A 21,618-nucleotide genomic window follows, 5' to 3' on the forward strand; every position below is an offset into this window, starting at 1 on the left:
TGCAACAGGTGCTGCTGACAAAAAAAAAAACCTTCCAGTAAGATTAATTCAGGCTTAAAAGTCCACTTTAAAGAAAAGTCTGCTCCCAGGCCTCATAAAAAAAAAAAAACAACACCAAAACCACCAAACCACCGAATAACACCCTGGGGGAGGCAGGAGGAGAGCTGTGTACTCCCAAGCAGAAAAGCACCTGTTCTCCAGCCTGCCTTGCTGCAGGGCAGCAGGAGGAGCCCCAGCAGGTCCCGTTTAACAGGACGACGAAGATTCACCCGATGCCGAACAGGCCTTTGGAGGAGGGCAAGGGCTGCCCAGCTCAGCGCAGACAGCCTCAGTAGGAGCCTGAGGACCGGTCTGCCCTGAGGGGAGCCCGGGCGTGGGCCGGCCTGGCCTTGCAGTGAGCCCCCGCCACTTCACGGCGTCTTTCACTCAGAGGGAAGCAGCTCCGCCGCGAGGCGCGGCACTTACCGAGCCCCAGCACCGGAATGCTCCGGCCATTGGCGAGCGGCAGCGTGGGACAGCCGCGCGCCCCGCCCCCTCCCGCCGCGGCCATGCTTCACGGCGGAGGCCCGCGCGCTCCCTGCCGCGAGGGACTACAACTCCCGGCAGCCTGTGCGGCCGCAGAGCGCCACAAAGCGCGGAGGGGGTGTGGCCGCCGGCGGCGGCGCGGCCGGCGGGAGCCAGGTGGGAGATGGGCCGGCGGCGGACGGGCGCGCCCGGGGGCGGGGGTGGGGGCGCGCACGCCCTGGCGCGAAGAGGCGGGTGACAGGAGCGGGGGGACGTGGGGCGAGGTCTCGGCGGGTGGCGAGGCGCGGGGTGCTCCGGCTGATCCCCGTTTCCCTCCCGTGATAGGTGGCGGCGGCGGCGGCTGCGCTGGGCCTGGCGGCCCTAAGAGCCTCCCCAGGCATGCTGTATCTGGTCGGGCTGGGCTTGGGAGATGCCAAGGACATCACGGTGAAGGGGTTGGAGACAGTGAGGCGGTGCCGCAGGGTGTACCTGGAGGCCTACACGTCCATCCTCACGGTGGGCAAGGAAGCACTGGTAGGTCTGGGCACTGCTGGCACACCGAGGCCTAAGGCCTCTCCAGCCAAGGGTGAGGAGGGCACTGGGGCCCGTAGGTCAGTAACGTCAGCTGGAGAAACGAGTGGTGCGTGTCCTCGGAAAAAGTGTGTTCATCATCTTCACATACTGTATTTTATAGGAGAAGTCATTTCGCTACCTTGTGAGAAGGCTGGAACAAAAATAAATTTTCCTTCCTGCAAGTAGTGTTTGTGTTTTGCCACTAGTTTTCATCTCAAATTCTAACAACATGGCAATCCTGAAATGTTGGAGAACTTGGTCAGAAAAATATCTGATCTCATTTAAAAAAAAAAAACCCAACCAAAAAACCCTAAAAAGCAGGCATACCAGAAAAATACATGTTTTGGAGCCTTGAATCTCTGTATCAGCCTGAGGTGTTATGGTGCCTGTTGGGAGTAATAATTTGAGTGTCTCAGGTTTTCATGTTTCCCTGTGGGCCAGGCTGTCTCACCATGTTGAGACTTCCACAACATACACACTTCAGCCAGAAATGGGCTGTTGAACAACACGGAGATAAGCTTTTGGTTAGTAAACATACTGCTTATGGAAGGAGACAGTAGTAAAAATGTACAAATTACAACTCTAATGGGTTCCCTGGTCATGGAAAGATAGAGTTTAATCTTGAAATAATACCAAAGAGGGCTTACATACCCAAAGAACAGGGATCTCACCTCCAAATAAGTTGTGTAGTACTATACAGAGATGCTATCTGGGTCTTGGATGCTGTATAGCCATAATGTAAGTACATACAGCACATGAAACTTTTAGCTTGTAGTCAGCATTATGTGGTTTCCAGATACAAGCTAGGCTAGGATATTTTGGGCCATCTCTGGTATATCTGCTGTATTTTGAAATGAAAATATACTCCATGTTTGGTTTTCTTCAATACACTGAAGCAATCTGAATTGAAATTAATCCATTTAAAACAAAATGTTATTTTTTTTGGTGGTGCTGGATAGTTTGAAAATTGCAAAATAGAAGTCATTGCTTGGATATTTTTACTTTGCAAAATCTGCATTTGCTATTAAAAATGATGGATTCCTAGCCAGCTGAAAATAAAACATTGAGTAACAAAAAAAATGCTGAATATTTTTGGCATGGTTATTTTTTGGGGTTTGTTTGTTTTGCTTTTTATTGTTTTAAGTCTGTTGGAAACCTTGAAGTCCCAAAGATGAGGTAATTGGGAAAAATGATCAATAAAACCAAAGTAAAATATGCTGTCTTACCTGAAACTGCCTAAGAGGGAATATAGAAATTAATCACCAAGTGTTGATAATACATCCCAGTTTACATACCAGATTACTAAACTAATGTGGAATGGTTTGTTTAATAATCTGAAGGTCAGTCTCTCCTAAGCAGTATGAAAAGTTATGGGAATAACTGCACTATGCTAGTGTTGGTTTTGGGTCTGGTTTGATGTCAGTATTATAACTAACCTGAGCAGTTAGGCTCAGACTTGTGAGAGGGGATGGCTTATAGTAGGATGACTGATTAACTATATCTAAAGTCCACCCAGGTACCTTCAGTATGCAGGTGTGACTGAGCTACTTTTGGAGCAGCTCCTCAACTGACACAGAAGGCATAGAAAAACAAGTCAGCATCAGAATAACATGCTTGACTAATTTTTCCTCAACTTAGGAGCTGCTTTATGGAAAGCTCGGGTGTTCTTGCAAGGGGAGGCAGGGTTCTCCGAGACATGGGCCAGACTGCTGAGGACAATAATAAAGTTGGCCTTTCCAGTGTCTGTTGTCTGTGTTCCTGGGTGAGCACCCCGAGAGATACAAAAACACTCCCAAGTGTCTTATTTTCTTATTAATTTTCAATTTCTAGGAAGAGTTTTATGGAAAAGAATTGATTTTGGCTGACCGAGAAACGGTGGAACAGGAAGCAGATAGCATTTTAAAAGAAGCTGATGTTTGTGATGTCGCATTTCTTGTAGTTGGTGATCCTTTTGGGTAAGACAAAGCAACATTTTAATTATTACTGTAGCTTGATCACTCTTTTTTCAATAGGCAGGAGCCATACTCCATAACTAATTCTTTATGAAGAAGCTGATTTTCAGACCAGAAGCACATTTTATGTCTTTGTATATTTTTATTGCGTTAAAAATACACATGCAATTCTCTACACTTTATCTTGCTTTGGAGTTTCCTTGCCAAGATACCCCTTACAGATAGGAATGTGGACCCGCCAGGATGTATAAATCATTCCTTCAGCACTTATTTCATTCTCCATGCTAGATTTTATAGAGAATATTTTGTACCAGGATTTATCTGCTAACAGAAGAAATTCTAGGATATCACACAATTAAGAAATGTGCTATGTTTTGATTGGGTATTCTTTTAATTGCTATTTGTACATTTGCCGCTTTTATGCTCAGTTTTTTTAGAATGAATACTGATTGTTGGTTGTACAGTGCTTCTGCTTTGATATATGCTAGTGTTTAAAATCACTTATGTTGTTATAAATGTCTTCTCATTTTGGTTTATCAAGCTTTTTGTTTCCAATTTTTATTCCTGCTGAAAAGTATAGTCTTTTTCTATCACCAGAAGGATGTCCTTCTGGCTTTTCAGTCAGGCATCATCAATCTGTAATGTCAAGCCATAAAGAAGAGCTCTTAGTCTCCAGCTGGTGAATCAAGATTTATACCACAGTGTTAAGGGGCACAAGAAAGATCAAATCACTGAGCACCCTATTTGTGAGTGAAAAAATAGAGTTTATGAAAAATCGGAGCAGTGTGCACATCTGTCAAAACTGGATAATTTATTTAAATACAGGTTGTTGGGAATTAGCAAGACAATATTACATTAAACTAGTACTTATGGGCAGATGATGCTGTGTTTCAGAAATATTAATTACACTTTCAATGCATGTTAACATTGAAATTAGGATTCATGTGGAGTGTAGAGCCACATTACCTGTACCCTTGTACTGTGATCCAGTGACTGATATAAGTAAATACACAAGATAAAAAAAAAACATAACAAAAACTAAACACCTACATGTATTGAAATCTAATTGCTACTTGTAAGAAGTATCTTGATCTGCCTCAGTTATCATTAGTTTCAGTGGCAAAATACTTCAATTTGATTAACAGACTGCATCATTGTAGAAAACTACCCTTTTTTTGAGTTGCTTCTGTCTAAGTATTTATGTTCTTAGCTCTTAATATTGCAGCTAGAACTGCTCCTATGCCCACATAGACCCCATAAGGATTTAGGGGTTCATGAGGTTATTAGGAAAGAGTACTGAATGTTTCTGTCCTAAGAGAAGCCATGTGGGAGAATAGGAGCCATGTGACTGCAGCTGATCATAGAGTTTCAAGTGTATTTGCAGGTAAGAAGAGCACTTAGGAGCTTTAGGAAATCTCAGGTGTTGGTGATTAAGGGTTAAAGTGATAAACAAGCTGAGCTGGTGTTCTCTGCATATGTAGCAACAGCCATGGATGTGGTAGCAGGAACCCGACAATTTTAGTAGTATACTGGAAAGCCCACCTTCATCTAGCCTGGTGCTAACATTTGTGTTGTTACTACCCATAAAACTTAAAATCTGTATCAGTGACAGAAAATACTAGTATAGCTCTGGGTGCAGAGGGCTGACTCCCTGAAGCCTTTGCGGGTATTAGCTGGGTGCTCAGGAGGGCACTTCTGCTTTTAGCTACAGTCATTACGGACAGATCTATTGGGAGAAAATACTAGCTGGAGCAAATTTCATTGAATAAAGCCAGCTGATCCCTTGGTCAGAATTAGCATAACCACAAAATCCTCTAGTGCCTCCTTGTCCTGTGTATGTGAAGGAAATAATACAAGGCTGTAAAATTAGTCCCCTCTTCTCTTAGAGCAGGCATTCTTGAATCACCTTTGCTTAGGGGCGGCAGGAACATGGTTTGTTTACTAACCAAAGCAGTGTTTTAGATCACTTTACTGTGTTCTCCTAGGTCTGGGAGCCTGTTTGTATCAGGATCTCTGATTTCCCAAATTCAGATTCCTCTATTTTTTTTTTGCTCCAGTGAAATTGATTTCTTTTTTTAAATGATTGATCCTTACCTTACAGCCTTGCCAGCTGCTGCTACATTTGTGTTTCAGTCGGAAGCACCTGATCTGCTGCTTGGTGCTAGTCAGACATGCAGTGTCAAAATTGTCAAACTAAAAACCAGGGGCATTCTGTTAGGGTAACTGAACCAGGCCAGAGTGAAAGCAGTCTTTCTATTTAATTATTCCAATTGGCATATGCTATTTCTTTCTTTGCTTCCTTCTTTGGAATGGCCACACAGAAATGTGTGTTACATCTTGGTAATGAGATGTTTAGGTTTGATAAATTTAGGCAAGGGGTAGTTGCATTTTCATATTGCAGATGGAAAATGGAGTGCCTAGCATGTATGTAAGCATATCTGCAAGCAAGATACATATGTAAACATCATTGCAGTTCAAAGATTTGCTGGATGTCTATATATTTACTATCTCAAAAGGTCTCTAATCCCACTTGCGTTCACTACAAGCCCAGTAATTCTTGCGCCAGTCACTGCAATGTGTTTATTGAACATTAGACCTGGAGCCAAATTTAGCTCAGTTCTAAGCTTAACTAGAATTTTGTTAATGATTTCAGAATAAACTTGATTACTCAAACTTAGACCTTGTTAATTTGAATAATTTGGCTTAAATGTTAGAAAAAACATCCTTAGACTAAATCAACTTTTATAAGTACTGCAAGCAGTTTACCTCAGTCTGTTCATAGCTCTTATTTGAGCGTGTTGCTTTCCTAGCATGCACTGGTGCTGATAGCAGAAGGCCTGGCTGTGCAGCAAGTAAGGAAATATTGGAGTTTTGTTGAAGTCTGTGCCAAATAGAGTTGACCTTTACAGTTCAACAGATGTCCAACAAACACCTGCAGAGGACAAAAGATAAATGGAACTTTCCTTTTCAAGTACTTGCCAAAGCTACTTTAAAAAGTAACAGTTGTGTTGGTGTTACAGTTTTAATGATGCCAGAAAGCTGCAAAGAACCATAACATACTGAGGATGGCTGTATTTTCACGTAGGAAAGATAACACATGGAACCCTTATTGGAGTTTTTACTTTCCCGTAACAATTAATCAAGTTGTTGTTGCCCTTTCAGCACCTCTGCATAGTTGTGAAGGGTTTAATTTTACTTTGAAAGCAAACTACAATGCTAGTAACTCTTTGTCACTTTATCCTTTCAGTCCTTAATTCCTTTCTCTTCTTAACACAGAGCCACGACGCACAGTGATTTAGTACTACGTGCAGTAAAATTGGGGATTCCATACAAGGTCATTCATAATGCTTCAATAATGAATGCAGTGGGCTGCTGTGGTTTACAGGTAACATTTTCGTATATATGCTATTCCACAACTATGAAACTTAGAATTGGTGAGGTCTTCTGCTGTAGCAGTGCATGTTGCAATCTGAAGTTTGAAGCTGTGTAGGAACTGTACAATTCTGTTGTCAGAATTTGTTTACACTTCCTTTTCAGCATGCTACACGTCAGCAAAAGTCCCTTTTGATGAGCGCATGCGTAAATTATTGTGTAAATAACACTTCTAGTCTTCTCTGCTCTCTAACTTGTCTGCCCCAGTACACTTTGATATTTAAGTTATTTTACAGATAAAGCTTTGCTTGTGTTGGCTTCCTTCTACTACTGATGGTCACCTGAAAAGTTTATTCTTAAATTAGGTTGTTATCACATTGAGAAATATGCTGGTCTTGTCATAAAAGGAATATATGCACAAGCCTGTCTATATGCCCAACTCAGATCATAACTAATTCCAAAGTCTCGTATACGATGTATTCTTTCTCTCTGAGGTTGACTGGTCTTCACTTTCTGCCCATCTGCCAAGAGAGGAGAGATTTGTCTAGCCAAGGATTAGAAGAACAAATGACAATTTTTGTGCTTCTTGAATGGCTGAAGTAGGAAAGGTCTAGTGTCCCCGAAGAAAATACTTTGCTATTTTACTTTACACATGGATAGGTCCATTATTACTTTTCCTGCATTAAAAATGTTACAGCAGTGTATGTATCATAACTAATCACATATAAAATAGTTGAGGCTTCCCCCTCTTTTTTTCATTCATTACTTTAACATAGAACCTGCCCTCTCAAGGTTCAGAATGGTTCCCTGTGTATGGGAATCCATAAACCAAGCTCCCACTTTACCAAAACCAAAAGCAAGCACAGGAATTTAAGTGTACTACAGACAAGAGTTGAAGGTTTGAACCATAAGTTATCATCAGGGAAGGAGGAAGCATTCCTTCCCAGCTTAACATAAAAGATGACCATTTTTTAAATTTCAATAAACAACTGATACCTTCAAATTTACACTGACAAACACCAATAGCCTTATTTCAATGCTGCCCAGCAGCTGAAAATTTGTTGCAATAAGTTGGGTATTATCTCTGGCTTTGATCACATCTGAATGGTTTAGAAATGAAAGAGCCCCAATCTGGCAGTTCAGCAGCACTGCATTGACACCTATTCTGAGAGATGAATGCTAATGCTAAAGGGAGTGCAGCCTGGGATTTGCATTCTTTATAATTCTTCCCATGAGCCCTTTCTTAGTGATACCTGCCTATTGCTGTAAGACTTGGGCAAAATTATCTTTTAGGAAGGAAACGGGCTCCTTGGTGTCTAAAATCTACGTGTACAGCAGACAGATGGCAACTGTCGCATGACTGTACTTGCTGGGGTGGGTAACACAAGAGTTGAGGCCCTTTCCCCTTCTGGCTTCATGGTGATGCAAAGTTGCTTCTGCTGTCAAGCTGTTGACAAGTAGTTTCTACTACTTGCTATCTTTTTACTGTTCTTTTATGTTCATTAGAAAGGAAGGTGCAAGGCTCATATTCCCAAAGAGAACAGGGAACTAAGTTTTCTGAAAGTTTGCTTCCCCCGCAACTCCAGCAAGGCATAGGAAAGGAAGTATAGAGCTTCTAGGTTAATTGAAAAAAAGAGCAGAAAACTAACTGGGAATATATTGCAAACAAGTTTTTCACATATGCAGCATTTTGGAGATTAGTTTACTATTTCCCTATCCCATGCTGAAGGGAACAGACCACAGAGGAAATGTGATGTTATTCACTCATGCATTAGTCCCCTTTTCCATTCTGGCTTGGGAGGGGCTGCCTTCTCATAAGTCAACATTCCTGTTGTTGTAGAAAGCATTTTAGGAAATAGTGATTGTATTGTATTACTGGACAGACTATAACCAGCTATGTGTTTAACTCTTCATTGCTCCTTACAGGCATAAACAGCAAGTGAGGGAGGTTGGAACTAGATGATCTTTAAGGTCCCTTCCAACCCAAACCATTCTATGATTCCATGATCTTACAAAAAAGCAGCCTGTGATTTAATTAGAGTTGTGGTGGGAGTTTGTAATTGCTTTCAACAGTCTTTACGTACATGGCTGTCTCCTGCCATCAATTTAGTTTTGGAGTTATTGTGTTTCAAATTGCAAAGTTGCTGTCAAGTGTAGCAGGGATTCCTCTTTTGCTTCACCACAGAAAAGGCTTGGCTTTTTTTCTTGTTTTAATCTGATTGTGATACAAAACCTCTTTCTTTCTTACTAGAGAAAAACAGGAAACACCTTTAGATGCTGTTCTGAAAGCCATGTGCGTAGTGAGCTGTAACTGCTGATTAGGCTGTCCGTAAAATGCAGCTACAGCCCAGACTGTTCACAAAAGAACATGTCTCTTGTTGTCAGAGCAATGTTTCTGTGCAGCCAACAACATTTGGGTAGTTCTGCTGCTTTCCTGTACAATAGTGAGTTACTGAAGTCAGTAGAGCATTAGTGATGGCTTGTCACCTTCAATTCATAGCTCTATTTCATGCCAAATTGTAAAGAAGGGTGAATATCTATTTTCAAATTTTTTTTTTTACTGTCTTGCCTATTTAACAGAATCAATGCAGCTGTTTTGAAGGCTGCACAGATGAAGATTGTATTTGTATAAAGAACAGGATTTTTTAGTTTTGAAAATTAACTTCTAGGAAGCTCTCAGATTGATACAATGAGTTATAGCTATTGGAAGTAGAGTATATAACTTAGCAAAGTATTAGTCTGACTGGGCATAAGGCACTATGACTTGCTGTGGCTCTTTTACACTGTTCTTGCTGTGCTTCACTGTGTCAGATTTTTTTTCCAAGGCTGAAGAACATCTTTTCCCTCAAAAACAAATGAGTATGGGGAGGGTGGGTAGAAACCAGGAAGAATGCCTGTGAGTGCCTCTTAGCATGTTCTTTGCAGGTTCACCTCTCTTATCTGGAACCTGACATGTGGGTATGTTGATCGCTCTGACTCCTGTTACAGTGGGGAACAACCACCAGCAAAGAAAGTCATGCAGCTTGGTATCTATGCATACTGCCAGGGAATGGGGACAGAAGTCCCTAGGGGACTGACAGAATTTTCAAAGAGCACTGCTAGTAGGTGGTAGCTAGTGAGGCAGTTCAGCTTTCCTCAGCAGCAGCTGACCATAGTTCTGTAGCTTTGGAAAGCTTAGTATTTTAGAAAATGGGCTTACCTCTGTTCTACCACTGCTCAGCTACCCTGAGAGGAAGACATTGCCTTGGCTCTATATCTGACTAGGATTCAACATTGCAAGCTAAGAACAAATGGAGAGCCTAGCCTGATTTCCATGGCTTTATCTGTACCCACAGTCAGTTTTTCAGAATGGGGCTGATTGCTAAGGCTTTTAGCCCTAGAATAAAGAGACAGAAAACTCAGGGTCTCTAATTTACACCTTTTTCATTCCTTCCTAATCTGCATGACATCTTGGTTAGTTTGGGAAGGTCACTGGCCAGAGTGGTGCTCTCAGGACAGAATTCTGTCTGATCTGGTTCTGGTGATGTGTCTGAGGTAGCAGCATGGATGATCAAACACACAAGGAAGAGTCTGCATCATACCAACCTGTGATGCATGTGAAAGATGGATGCAGCTGGAAATGGCTTGAGATAATGGCATTACTGAAAAAAAAAAGACGATTGAGAACTAAAGTGCAAAGCTGGAGGCAAGATATGGGATGAGACAAAAGACTAAAATGAGCAAGTAATTTCTGGGAGAGTGGTATTACTAGTTTTGAAAGCATTAACTTTATATTTTGGTAGGGTAGCTAGGAAAAAAAGTTGTCATGGCAAAGACCTGCCTTTCTTTTGAGACATACCCACTTTCCACCCGAATAGCTTCAGAACAAACATGTGCATGTCCCCTTGTTTCTTTCAGTGACTCATCTCAATTTTCTGTGTTTGCAGTCCAGTTAATTCTTGCAAGACAACTGCAGTTATGAAATAGTTTTGTCTTTTTGCTACTAGCTGATCACTTAAAATGCAAAAGCAGTGCTTACTATATTATTTTTGAGTCTTTACTGAACAGGTGAGTAGATATTCAGTGCAAAGCGAAAAAATATTATTTATAGATAAGGAAGCTCAAGGATGGTATCATTACTTGCTGTGCTTATAGTCAAATAGAAAACCTGTAGTAGCTGCAGGAGCGGAACCTCTGAGTTCCACCCTCTCTGTGCCCTAATCTTCAAAAATACTCTTTGCTCTAATAGGAGGGGTTCTATGCAAAATGTTTTTTATTCACTGACAGTTAAAATAAACTGTTTTCCATCACTGGTTGGTTTTCTCACTTACTACCAGCTTCGGAGCCTTAAATCAGTGCTGGGCACACTACTTTGTTACTCACAATTGCTGTTCAACTTAGTGCTGTTTGTCACCAGCAAACATGACCCAGAAACATCCATTTAATCAGAACAGACTTTTTTCTCTATTTAGATAATCTTCATTTCAGATTAGGAACTCAAATGACCAGGGTGGGAAGGAATCATTGTTTGATATTGCTGGGAAGAGTCATAGGAGATTATTAAAGGTAAACTGATATTACCTTGGAGGGAAAATCCTGTCCTGTTCAAGTTTGCTTGGAGTTCCCAAGTCTTTTGATAGCTGAATTTCCCAAGTGCTGATACAGGAGGCAGCCAAGAGAAAAAGGTGTTCTTACCTTCACCTGCTTTTATGTGATTTGCCTCAGCTGCCTCCTGAAGACTGCAATCATGTGGAGCGGGCTTCCTTCAGCTAAACATCCTTTTGTTCACAGTTCCTTTCTCTCTGGCAGGTACTAAGGGGACTGGAGGGGTTTGGGACAGCTGAGCCAATGTGCTGGCTTGCAGTACAAAAAGGAGTCATAGCCCATGTGTGTGAATGGTAAAAACTTTCAGTTCCATGTGAAGCTTCTTATGAGAGGCATTCAGAGTTGCTAAAGGTCTGTGCTACTAAATAAGATAGTGTAAAGCGCTAGAGCTAGGCTTGTGGTTGTTTCACATGTCCAATTACAAGCAAAAATGAGGCTTGCCTGATTCTTGCTACCTCTTTGTTGATGATTGTCCTACTTCCTAAGCTGTTCTCTGACAATATATAATATAAAGAACAGTAGGAGCCCTTTACTCTGATGTATGTGGTCTGGAGGGTTGTTAACTCATTATGGAGGATAAGGGGAAAAATCTGACTTGTCAGGTTGCTTTTTTGAGGATGAACGTTGCATAGCATCACATCAAAACTTTTATGACAAGGATAAACAAAACATGTCTTAGTTTTTCTGTGTATATTCATTGGGATTTATCAAGAAACAACCTGGGATAATGCAAGGTGCTCTACAGTCTCCAAATTCCATTGAGGAATAGCCTTAGGAGAAAAAGCCTCTTGGTGTCTGTCACTGGGATGTGATCAGGCCATGCAGTATCTTCATTTGTGGAACACACCTGTCTTGTGAAAACTATCTGTAGTGTAACCTGTGACCATCACAACAGAGAACATAGCTGAGTATCGTTTCAGTCCTACAGGGTTTACAGGTATTTGCATGTGTATATAGGTGCCAGGTCTGAAAAACGTAATGATAAGACTCCTTTTTACCTTCTTCCCCTGACGTGTATCCAGTTCTGAAGCTGTTTGAAATTTTAGGAAAGGAGGTAGGCTCATAAGTGAAGAATTGCTTTGTCACCATTGCAGCTGATACAGCAATAATTCTGGGAAAGATGCTGTAAAAATAAACGTCTGCATTTTGAAATGTTTACTTCGTGGTTTCTCTGCAGCTGTTGCCCTACTGACTTTTAATATTATCTCGCATCTTCTCTCCTGCTTGCTTTAGTACTTTTCAGAGGGGATGGAGGATCTTCCTTTTTTAATTTCCCTGTTTAGTCTCAGCTTGTTCCTTCTTTTTATGCCCTGTATTTTTGTGGTGATTAGCTACACCAGTATTGTGAGGACTGTTGATCTGGACAGCTTCAGGTATGTGATGTCATTCAGACTGGCCATTAACAAAGTTGCTCAGTAGTTTCATTGAAATTTCACTTGCATGTAGGCTTTCCAAGCTGAGATCATGGTACAGCACTTTTTCTCTCTTAGCTTATTCTGTTTTCTCAATTAGCAGTCCATTCTGTTTATATAAACAACAAGTAATGTAAGAAATATCATTAATAGAAGGGTTAAAAATACTAACTCAAAACAGGCTCCTCAGTACTAAAAGTTGTCAGCATTCTTTCATATTATGTTTGTAAATAAAATTGGAAGTTATAGCTTGTTCTGAGGTGATGAAAGTACAAGTTGAAGAACTGCTTTCTGCAATATTTTGTGAGAGGCAGAGAACTTGAGCAGACACAGCATTGCCTCGGAGTAGGAGGTCTGGCTTCCTTTCCTGACTTCAGCTATTGCATTGCAAAATTTAAGTTCACAAAGCTTTGCTTAAGCCAATTACTACTTGGACAGGGGGGTGGGGTATTTCCAAAGACTGAGGTCTTTCAAAATGACCTTTTGAAATTTTTCTGTGAAGTTCTTGAGCATTAGGGAGAAGGTAAGAAGGTTAGTTTCCAAGCTGAGAGCCTGAAATGTCTGTCCAACCGTTTCACTGAGTCCCTTTGAAATTCTGGCCCTTTTGTGCCCGAGCAGAATGTAGGCACTCTTAACAAATCTGATGATTAGTGCAACTGTGATGCTTGAGATGTTTTAGCTCATACAGAACAGATCTTGCCCACTCCTAAACCCCAGCTGCTCAATGTCGAGTGCAGTACACAGAAGACCACTGTGAAACTTCATTTGCTGTTGCCTCTCTCTAAAGCTGTACCGGCAATCGTACAGCACCATCGTTTCCCTGACAATATACAGAGCTCTTCATTGTCTTACTAAACTCGTAACAATCTCAAAGCATGACATTAATCCTTGTTGTATTGTAATACACCTTGATTAACAAACGTGTCAGTTTTACTCCAGCAACAAGCGTGATTTCTGGAATTTGGGGGCCCTATTCAGTCTTTTATGGTTGGTGGAAAGGATCTTTTTTAATTTCAGTGGGCTCTGGGTCTAGTGGACCTACTGTCCTCTGTAACTACTGAATCCTTAGGATAGTGGAATTTTTGGTATTTACTGCTCTCTCTGCAGCAAGGCTTTTCTTGAAAGTCTGATACTTCATGCCGGATTTCAAGAGGCAGAAATTAGAACACAACACACGAAACTGCATTAGGAACAAATTGAATCTGCACGAGGTACAGGGAGAGAGTTAAAATGTAATTGTGGTACAGTTATGTGTTGCTTCTTTAATGCAGGCTTGCTCTGATGTGGCTATGTTTGCATAAATGTCACATCTCTGCAGAGATTAAATGCTGGATGAGAACGAAATATTTGTTTGTGTCTGTAGAAGTGCTTGTAAGGTAATTGGTGACAAGTAGTCAAGCACAATAAGGGTATCCATTTATTGCTTCACTTTCACAGCATTCATAGATTGTTGGTGTACCAGAAAGTTTCCAAACTAGTGTTTTCCCCTCTTTAATTTAAAGTAAAAATATGTATGCAATAATGCTAGGAAATCTATTCTTTAGAAGTTTAGTTAGTAGAGGGGTATAAGTTGCAAAGGCATTTCTAGGAGGTTAATAAAATATGCCCCATTCCATCTTGTTGGGGTAGAAGCTCCTTCTGTGCTGTCCAGGTGCTGAGAAAACAAGTGTATTTTATTGAGACTACAAGTACAGTTTTCTATGATATCAATACTCCATGAAGATATTCTGAAGTTATTTCTACCGACTAGACAGGCCATTTCTGACAAAAATGTTTTGTTCATTTTTTGACTCAGTTTTGATGCAAAACCTGGTAAACAAAGGACAGATTCAGTGAATCTGACTGGCAGTGCTTACACAAAAAGGATAACTTGCTTCTTGTTGGCAAAGACGATGGAGAATCTTTGTAATGATCAATGGAAAAGAGAAAAATAACAATCAGAACAAGTGCTGCAGGGTAAAAGGTTGAATGCCCAACTTGTTTTTAATATGTGGCAGAGAGGTTTAAAAGATCTGATTCCCAACAAAATACTTATCAGATAGTAACATTTTGCCCATTTCTGCATATCCTTTTCTTTGCTAAAAGGCAGAGATGGAAGTTTCTCTCTTTCAGGTTATCAAAATGCCAAAGGGACTGGGATAAGATTTGAGGTTAATTGAGGCCACTTTCTGTACTGAAGGAGGGCTGCTGCTCTTTGGGGAATGACTGCAGTGGCATTCAGGTGGCAGATGCTAAGTTAGTTAGGTTGGTACCAGACATTTCAGCAGTTGTTGATGACTGAAGGTACACTACCAACGAGAGTAAAGGTTAACTTGCTCCTAGGTGCTCCAACAGTGAAGGGGAGAAAGAGAAACTGCTTGTTCTAATAGTTTTTCTTTACATTTGATACAAAATGAGAGTTCTAGTTAGCCACATGAAAAACAGGCAAAACATAGCTTGTTGGGGTTTTTTTTTTCTTTTTCTAGAACACAGCCTTGAAATGGTTAAGAAGTTACATCAGGAGCAATTCATTTGGTTCAACCTATATTTAGCTTACTGGAAGAACCTTTAGGTTGTGAAATGTACGCTGTGTGTTCTTGGCCTTGTGCTAGAATGAAATATTTAAAAGAGGAAATGTTTTCAGTAATATTCCAGGAATCTTTGAAAAAACACTGTTTCTATCAGCACAAATGGTTAAAATTTGAGCTTGTGATCCCTTGAAAACAAATGTGTTTCTGCTTTGATTTAAATCCTGCTCTGGCAGCGTAAAGGAGTTGAAACCGCAACCTAATGCCACAGTAAAATAAGTACGTATAGGGGAATCCCCAGATGGCACAGAGCTGCCCCAACTGCTTCTACACAGGGTCCTCTTCTCTGCTAGCAGCACACACTGTGCCTCCTGTCCTGGGCTTGGAAAAGCAGTTTTTGTTTCCAGGTTTACACAGAAAGTGGGGAGGTTAATCTGTATAGCATCATTTCTCTCTTGGGCTCGAGCAGACAGAATAGTGGCAAGCTGTAAAATCCACCTGGGGTGGCCCTGTTCCAGAGCTGAATTCACCAAAATTGATGCATGGTTTTACCCTTTTTCAAGTTGGTTACGAAAACTTCCAAGCCAAATGCTGCCTTAGGTTACGTAGGACTTTTGCATCAAATGTCTTCACTGACATTAGGGACTTCTTAGAGTAATAAATATTGTTAAGATTGAGAATAAAATCAGTGAGTTATGTTTGACATCATAGAATCTGCTACCAATATTATTCTTACCATATGTGCATAAAAAGCATTGCATATCTCTGCTTCATGCATGCTCTCTGTCCCTGTCTTCAGATCTTCATACCCACTCTCTTTAGACTGTAACTTCTTTTGCATGATATAGCTTTCATCTGCAGGGAAGTGCTGTTTTAATACAGCACTTTAATACTGATACTCCTGTATCAGTAGAATCAAAACATTGTAAGTATTTTAGAAATTGCCTAGCCTCAACCAAAATAAGAAATAATAATTTTGGTGCTATTCTTACAAAATTTTTGCCTTTAAAAGGACTTCAGAATTAAGTAACAAAGAATAGAAGGTAGATTGAAAGTTAGTTATGCAGAAATAGGTAAAAACTTTACAGGTAGTTCATTAGTTGTTCTTTAACATGCTTTACTGTTTGGAGAGTAAAAGAACAACAGCACATCTCTATTATGAAGAAAAACCAGCTCACTAATTACAAATTTTGTTAAAAAGAAAGGAAGGAATGCATTAGAGCTAATCAAGAGAGAGAGAAGCGCAGGGCAGCTTTTTTAAAAGGAAGCATTATTTTTAATGCAATGTTTTGTTACATATCTATGAAAGAGCAAATTTAAGCATGTCATAGAAGAATACTCTCCATGTGGTATGAAACGTCTTTCCTAGTGAGGCTCAAGACTTTTCAGTGTTGCCAATTGTTCATGGTTTTCATAGCATTTTATTGCATGCTCTATTTTTTCTTATTGTGTATGTGTGTTACTGCATTTGCTTTGTTTTACAGTTGTACAATTTTGGAGAGACAATTTCTATAGTTTTCTGGACAGACACATGGAAGCCAGAAAGCTTTTTTGACAAGATCGAGAAGAACAGGCAGAATGGAATGCACACACTGTGCTTACTTGGTAAGCACCAGCTACCTCGGTTCCTTAGCTGCCATCTTCTGTCGTGTCCAGAAGCGATAGTGATAGGCATGAGATTAAGTCTGTGATTAAACAAATGTTCTTAGCTAATGTGTATCTTTGAAAATATACCAAAAATTGGAATGTTAGTGTATGTGTACTTAGAGTCAGTTCAGCCATTGTTCATGCTACAGCGGCCAGGAATTTCTTAATTCCTCTTCAGAAAATCCATAAAAAATTATGCCTTTGTAGAAGTCAAATAGGAGCAGGAGGCCCATATTTGCTCGAAAGATCAGCGTGATTTTAAGCTAGAGCTAGCTCAGGATCCAAATCAGATTGCAGTGAATAACAGCTATCTTGTTATTGACTTAATTAGGTTAGAGCTCAACACATTTGACTTTGTGGGGAGCTAAATTGTACATTTAGCCACATTTCTATTTTGTAAGGTGATAGTCTTTTTCCTAAATTACCTCATCTAAGGATGGTTTGGCACAACATGATTGTCACGTGAGATGTTTCAGTGCTGTAGAAACTCCTTGCTGATCATGGAGCTGAAACAGAATAGTGCTCACCTGGCCCCTGACCCCAGGCTCTCCCACGGTGCTGGCTGATCTTTGTCCTACCCAACAGTCCTCGGCTCAAAGCCGCTTTCTGAGTAATGCTACTGGTCGAGGTAACTCCTTAAGGATTATGGAACTGCCTGCAAATAAACTGTAAGGCACTTGCATGTTTGTATATATAGTTATATAACTCTCTGTATCATCTTTTAGACACAGCTGGTATCTCTCAGTGCTAAATAAATTAATATTTTAAGTAAAAACAAAGTCTGTGGTAACTGGAGGAATCCTGAGCAGGAAACAATTTAAATGTGTAAGCATCACTGCACATCAAACTTTCCAATGCCTTGAAAGCCGTTTGCTTTCAAAATTGGCTAAAAATCAGAATTTTGGTAATTTGTTTTAAAGGAGGATGACTTCACAAGTGTTTTAAACAAGGATTATTGAAACTATAGTATGTTAAAACAAAGTATTCTTTAGGTATTTTGTATAATCATGTCTATGTTCTCCCTTTTTATTGTTTTAAATAGTCACGAGAGAGTAAAAATTTTGAAACCATAAAATTGAATTATAAATGTCATGTTTCAGGGACAGTTGTGGTACCTGTATCTAATTGTAGCTTACAGCCAAAACCTACCAATTTCCAAGTTAATTGTTCCCTCAATACTACTTGGTAGTTCTGGTCTATGTATTGATTGTTTACCCAGCTAGACTAGATTACCAGATAAGCAAATGTGATATAAAAAGGTCAGTGCTGATAAACTTCTGAATTCAAAGCAACTTCACGGACATGTAAGCAATTTAGTAAACTATGCACTAATAATCTTTTAGCTTTGCATTTTAAATCCTTTTCTTCAGAGTCACTTTGGTTTAAGAGTTGATCTTATAATTTAAACAATACCTTTTAATCAAGATTAAAAATGTATCCAGCTTTCACTATGATAATATTTTGGGGCATTTGAATACAGATAATATTTGATTCCCTCTTGGAAAGAGCATGGTCAACTGGAGCTTCATAAAATCGCAGATGTGCAGAGTGTTACCTGACCCCTTCTCTTTTTTATTTTTGCCCAAATCCTTTTTTTTTTTTCCTTTCTTCCCATAACAGAAGATTGTTCTAAATTTTAACTTGGACGGGAAGGAAGTGCTAACTGAAGTCACGTTCCTACATGGCAGTGATGTAATCAGTGTCGATCGGTCATAATGTTTTACCTTTTGTGACCACGATGTACTCATAATTTAAGAGTAGTCCCAATACCCTGGTGTGCCTAAACACGCTAGCCATTAGCTATCCTATGGTAAATATGCCTGCTATTTGTATACTTAGCAGAATTTTATTCATCTATGTTGCTCTGAAATCTGTGAAACACAGATCTTTGGGTAAAATCACATGCATAAAATCACAATACTTCGTGATTAATTAACATATGAAACAGTAGAATGTAATCCGTATTCCTTTTTCCTGTAATAGCTAAAATGTTGTTATAAAGTTTATAGAATCTGCTAATGAAATGAAGCTTTGCCTACATAGGCAGCTAACTGGGAAGTTCGTAGGGAACCTGCATTTTAATATGTTTTGTTCTACAGATATTAAAGCGAAGGAGCAGTCTCTGGAGAATCTAATGAAGTGAGTCACCATTTTGAAAATGTATTGAAATACATTGTCTATTTACAAAAGGATTTTTTTGTACAAGGAACAAAGGTTCTTTGCCCATAGTCTAAGAGTGAACTTACCTGCCTTCTCAGTGGCCATAATCTTTTGTTTCTTACAAGGAGTGGAACTTCTTTGTTCATTACAATAGGACCTGGCTTTATTTATAGTAACTGGATGAAGTTGCAGCAGAGTATAATCTCTTTTTTAACTGTTTCTGTGTGAAGTATTAAGTCAGAATCGGGTGAGCTTTCTACTTGGCAAATGAAGTGTTATGTTACTACTGTTCTGTCCTGTCCTGAAATACAATAATAGCTGGAACAGTGTTCTGAATTCACAGTGTTTCTAGCCAGTGTAAGGAAGAATGAAGTACTGAATACACACCACCTTTTTCAAACAGTTAAATAAGCAATGTATAGAAAATGCTCTTAGGTTCATTTAACTGTATTCAAAAAAAGCTCTTGCCACATCTTAATCACCTCTCTGTAATCTGTATGTTTTGACAGTGGTGAATATAAATGGTAACTTTATACACATGCTGTTAACTCTGGTCTAAATTAACATTTGTGGGGTCTCACAGTATCATTGAGGTTTGTTTATTCTGGAATTTCAAAATAAAATCTGCTTGACTGAATCCACAGTTGGCAAAGAAAGCAGCATTTCATTTAAGAATACATTTCTAGTCTGTAATCATCTGTCTACAGGGCATTTGACAGAAAAACAGTAGTTTGCCCTTGAATTTAAGTCTAATGCATCTTTCAGGAGTAGCTGCAAAACTGCATATTGCTTCCAGCAGCTGAATTTGCTCTTAGGACTCAAATGATCTGCCAGCTGGAGGCTCTGCTGTTTCACAGGTGTGGTGAGAGCACAAGAGGCTTCTGTCTTCCTTAAAAATCCCACTCTTGTCTAAAAGGCCCAGCCTGAGAGCCTGGGCCTCCTTAAGTTCAATTTGCTGGTCTAGAGGTTTCTTGAAATAAACTATAAGAATGCTAGAGCTAATGAAATGGGTTTATGTTAAATTTCTCTCCCTTTCCTTTCAGAGGAAAAAAGATTTATGAGCCACCCCGCTACATGAGTGTGAATCAAGCTGCAGAACAGCTTCTTGCCATTATTCAAAACAGGAGGCTCCAAGGAACAGAACCAGGTACTATTCCTGCACTGCTTCTGTCCGCTACTGCCACTCTCAAGTCTGACGAGCCTCTGAACTCTACGCCCTTCCTCTTAATCTTAGCATTCCCTTGATCTGCAGCAGTGGAATTGGGCTGCCTTAAATCCTAGTCACAAGATGGATGTGGCAGAGCTCGATCACAGTGTAGTTCAGTGAGCACAGATACGAGCACTGGTGGCTCCTGGAGGTTTAGTCAAAGCCTGAGTGTGGTAAGCTTGTACTGTTTCTGTCCATCTCTAACTGTAAGCTCTTTGGTCTGTCAGAGTTGCAGGAGGTGGAAGGATTCTGAGCATTTTAGATCAGTCGAGCTTCAAAAATCTGCTGTTTTATTTAGGCTGGCCACACTGGTTGATGTGAATACCCACATGAATCTAGGTTAACCCATGATGCAGAACTGCAATTTTGACCTTGAATTCTTCACGCTAGGCAAGGGAAAGATATTTATTGAGAACAAGGGTGAAGTCACAGCAGCTATAAAGATGACTCAGTTATGTCACAGAAAAATTCCTTTTAATAGAAATTCATCTAGCTATATTCCTCCTTTTAAAGTTTATTCTTTAAATACTTTTAAAATGAAAATGCTTTCGTTTTCTCCTTTCTATAGAATGAATCAGAAGCAGCAGTTTTCTCAAAGTGAACACAATTCCTGAAAGAATTTCATATTCTACTTCTGCTGCCTTCCCATTCTTGCTTATAAACATCCCCAAGATACAGCTTGATTTTCTCTGAAGAACAAGCTTCTTTCTAGGCCACTCCAGTGATTTATTAGTTGGAGACTTCAGAAAGCAGCATTAAGGTTTAAGCATTTTGAGTACTTCTTTGATGGTAGGACTATTAGTCAATAAATTATTTCATCTTCTTTCTTACAGAAATTACTGAAAACACAATCTGTGTTGGCCTCGCACGTGTGGGTGCTCCAGATCAGAAGATTGCTTCAGGCACACTGTCTCAGATGTCCACAGTGGAATTAGGCGGTCCGCTACACTCCCTGATTGTTACAGGCACTATGCATCCTCTGGAATTAGAGATGCTTCAGCTTTTTTCTACAGATAGTTCCAGTTTTGAAAATAATGCATTTCAAAGAACCACTTAAATAAAAATGATGCATTTAAATTGTCATTCCATCTTTAATTTCTTGATGGCATCAAGTTATTCCTGTGAATATTTAGAGCTTGCTTGCATGGAGTTAGATTGTATATCACTTCAAAAGACAACACTGCAGGAACACGGACCTGCTTTTGCCTGAGGCTACAAACTGCAAGCTGCACCTGCTGGGATCAGCTTCTAACATGCAGACACCTCCAGAAACCTTTAAACCCCTCTGCTTCAGTTCACTGACACCTGCATCAGTCCTAGGCTGACAACTAGGGGAAGAAGTGCAAGTAGAGAACTGAAGGAGGGTACCAGGTATCTGCCTGGCATCACGTTTGCTGTAGCACATTAACCAAGCCTACTTCATACATTGTTATAAGTGCATTTTACAGGCTCAAGTTTGCTTTTCCACTTTCCAGAAACTCCGTAGTTCTCTCACCAATAGAAACCATTAGTGTGCCAAACCTGTCTGTATCCACCTTTACATGTGGGAGAGCAAATACAGACAGGTGAGAATGTTCTTTGTGGCCAAACCAAGAAAAATGAGAACTCAGCCTTTGGGCAGCTGGTGAAACAGAAGGAGGTGTGCAGAATTTCTTATTGCAGAAGGTTGCAACTTAAAATAGAACTGGATTTCTTCATAT

The 21,618-nt window shown here is 40.1% G+C and overlaps 2 protein-coding genes across 5 annotated transcripts in view; one reads left to right on the plus strand and one right to left on the minus strand.

The window, feature by feature from the left end:
* LOC129209319 (uncharacterized oxidoreductase ZK1290.5-like) overlaps positions 1 to 594 on the minus strand; it is a 50,052-nt gene extending 49,458 nt beyond the window's left edge. The window contains exon 1 of one of the 3 annotated variants that reach the window (XM_054833578.1): positions 466 to 594. In XM_054833578.1, the coding sequence (XP_054689553.1) occupies positions 466 to 550 (85 nt within the window). In that variant the 5' untranslated portion in view covers positions 551 to 594. The remainder of the gene's footprint in view (positions 1 to 465) is intronic. The other 2 variants (XM_054833579.1, XM_054833580.1) reach the window with 2 other exon arrangements.
* Positions 595 to 628: 34 nt separating this feature from the next.
* DPH5 (diphthamide biosynthesis 5) lies at positions 629 to 21,001 on the plus strand. 2 transcript variants are annotated; one of them, XM_054833938.1, is made up of 8 exons: positions 629 to 683; positions 855 to 1,038; positions 2,908 to 3,032; positions 6,306 to 6,414; positions 16,389 to 16,509; positions 18,651 to 18,690; positions 19,755 to 19,858; positions 20,752 to 21,001. In XM_054833938.1, exons 2-8 carry the CDS (start codon positions 904 to 906, stop codon positions 20,973 to 20,975), a joined length of 858 nt encoding a protein of 285 aa, XP_054689913.1. In that variant the 5' UTR covers positions 629 to 683; positions 855 to 903; the 3' UTR covers positions 20,976 to 21,001. The 2 variants fall into 2 exon arrangements, with proteins under 2 accessions (XP_054689913.1, XP_054689915.1); XM_054833940.1 differs by having other exon boundaries at positions 642 to 681; positions 850 to 1,038.
* The last annotated feature ends 617 nt before the right edge of the window (positions 21,002 to 21,618 follow it).

This window comes from Grus americana, chromosome 8 (genome assembly GCF_028858705.1).
Source record: "Grus americana isolate bGruAme1 chromosome 8, bGruAme1.mat, whole genome shotgun sequence".
NCBI lineage: Eukaryota > Metazoa > Chordata > Aves > Gruiformes > Gruidae > Grus > Grus americana.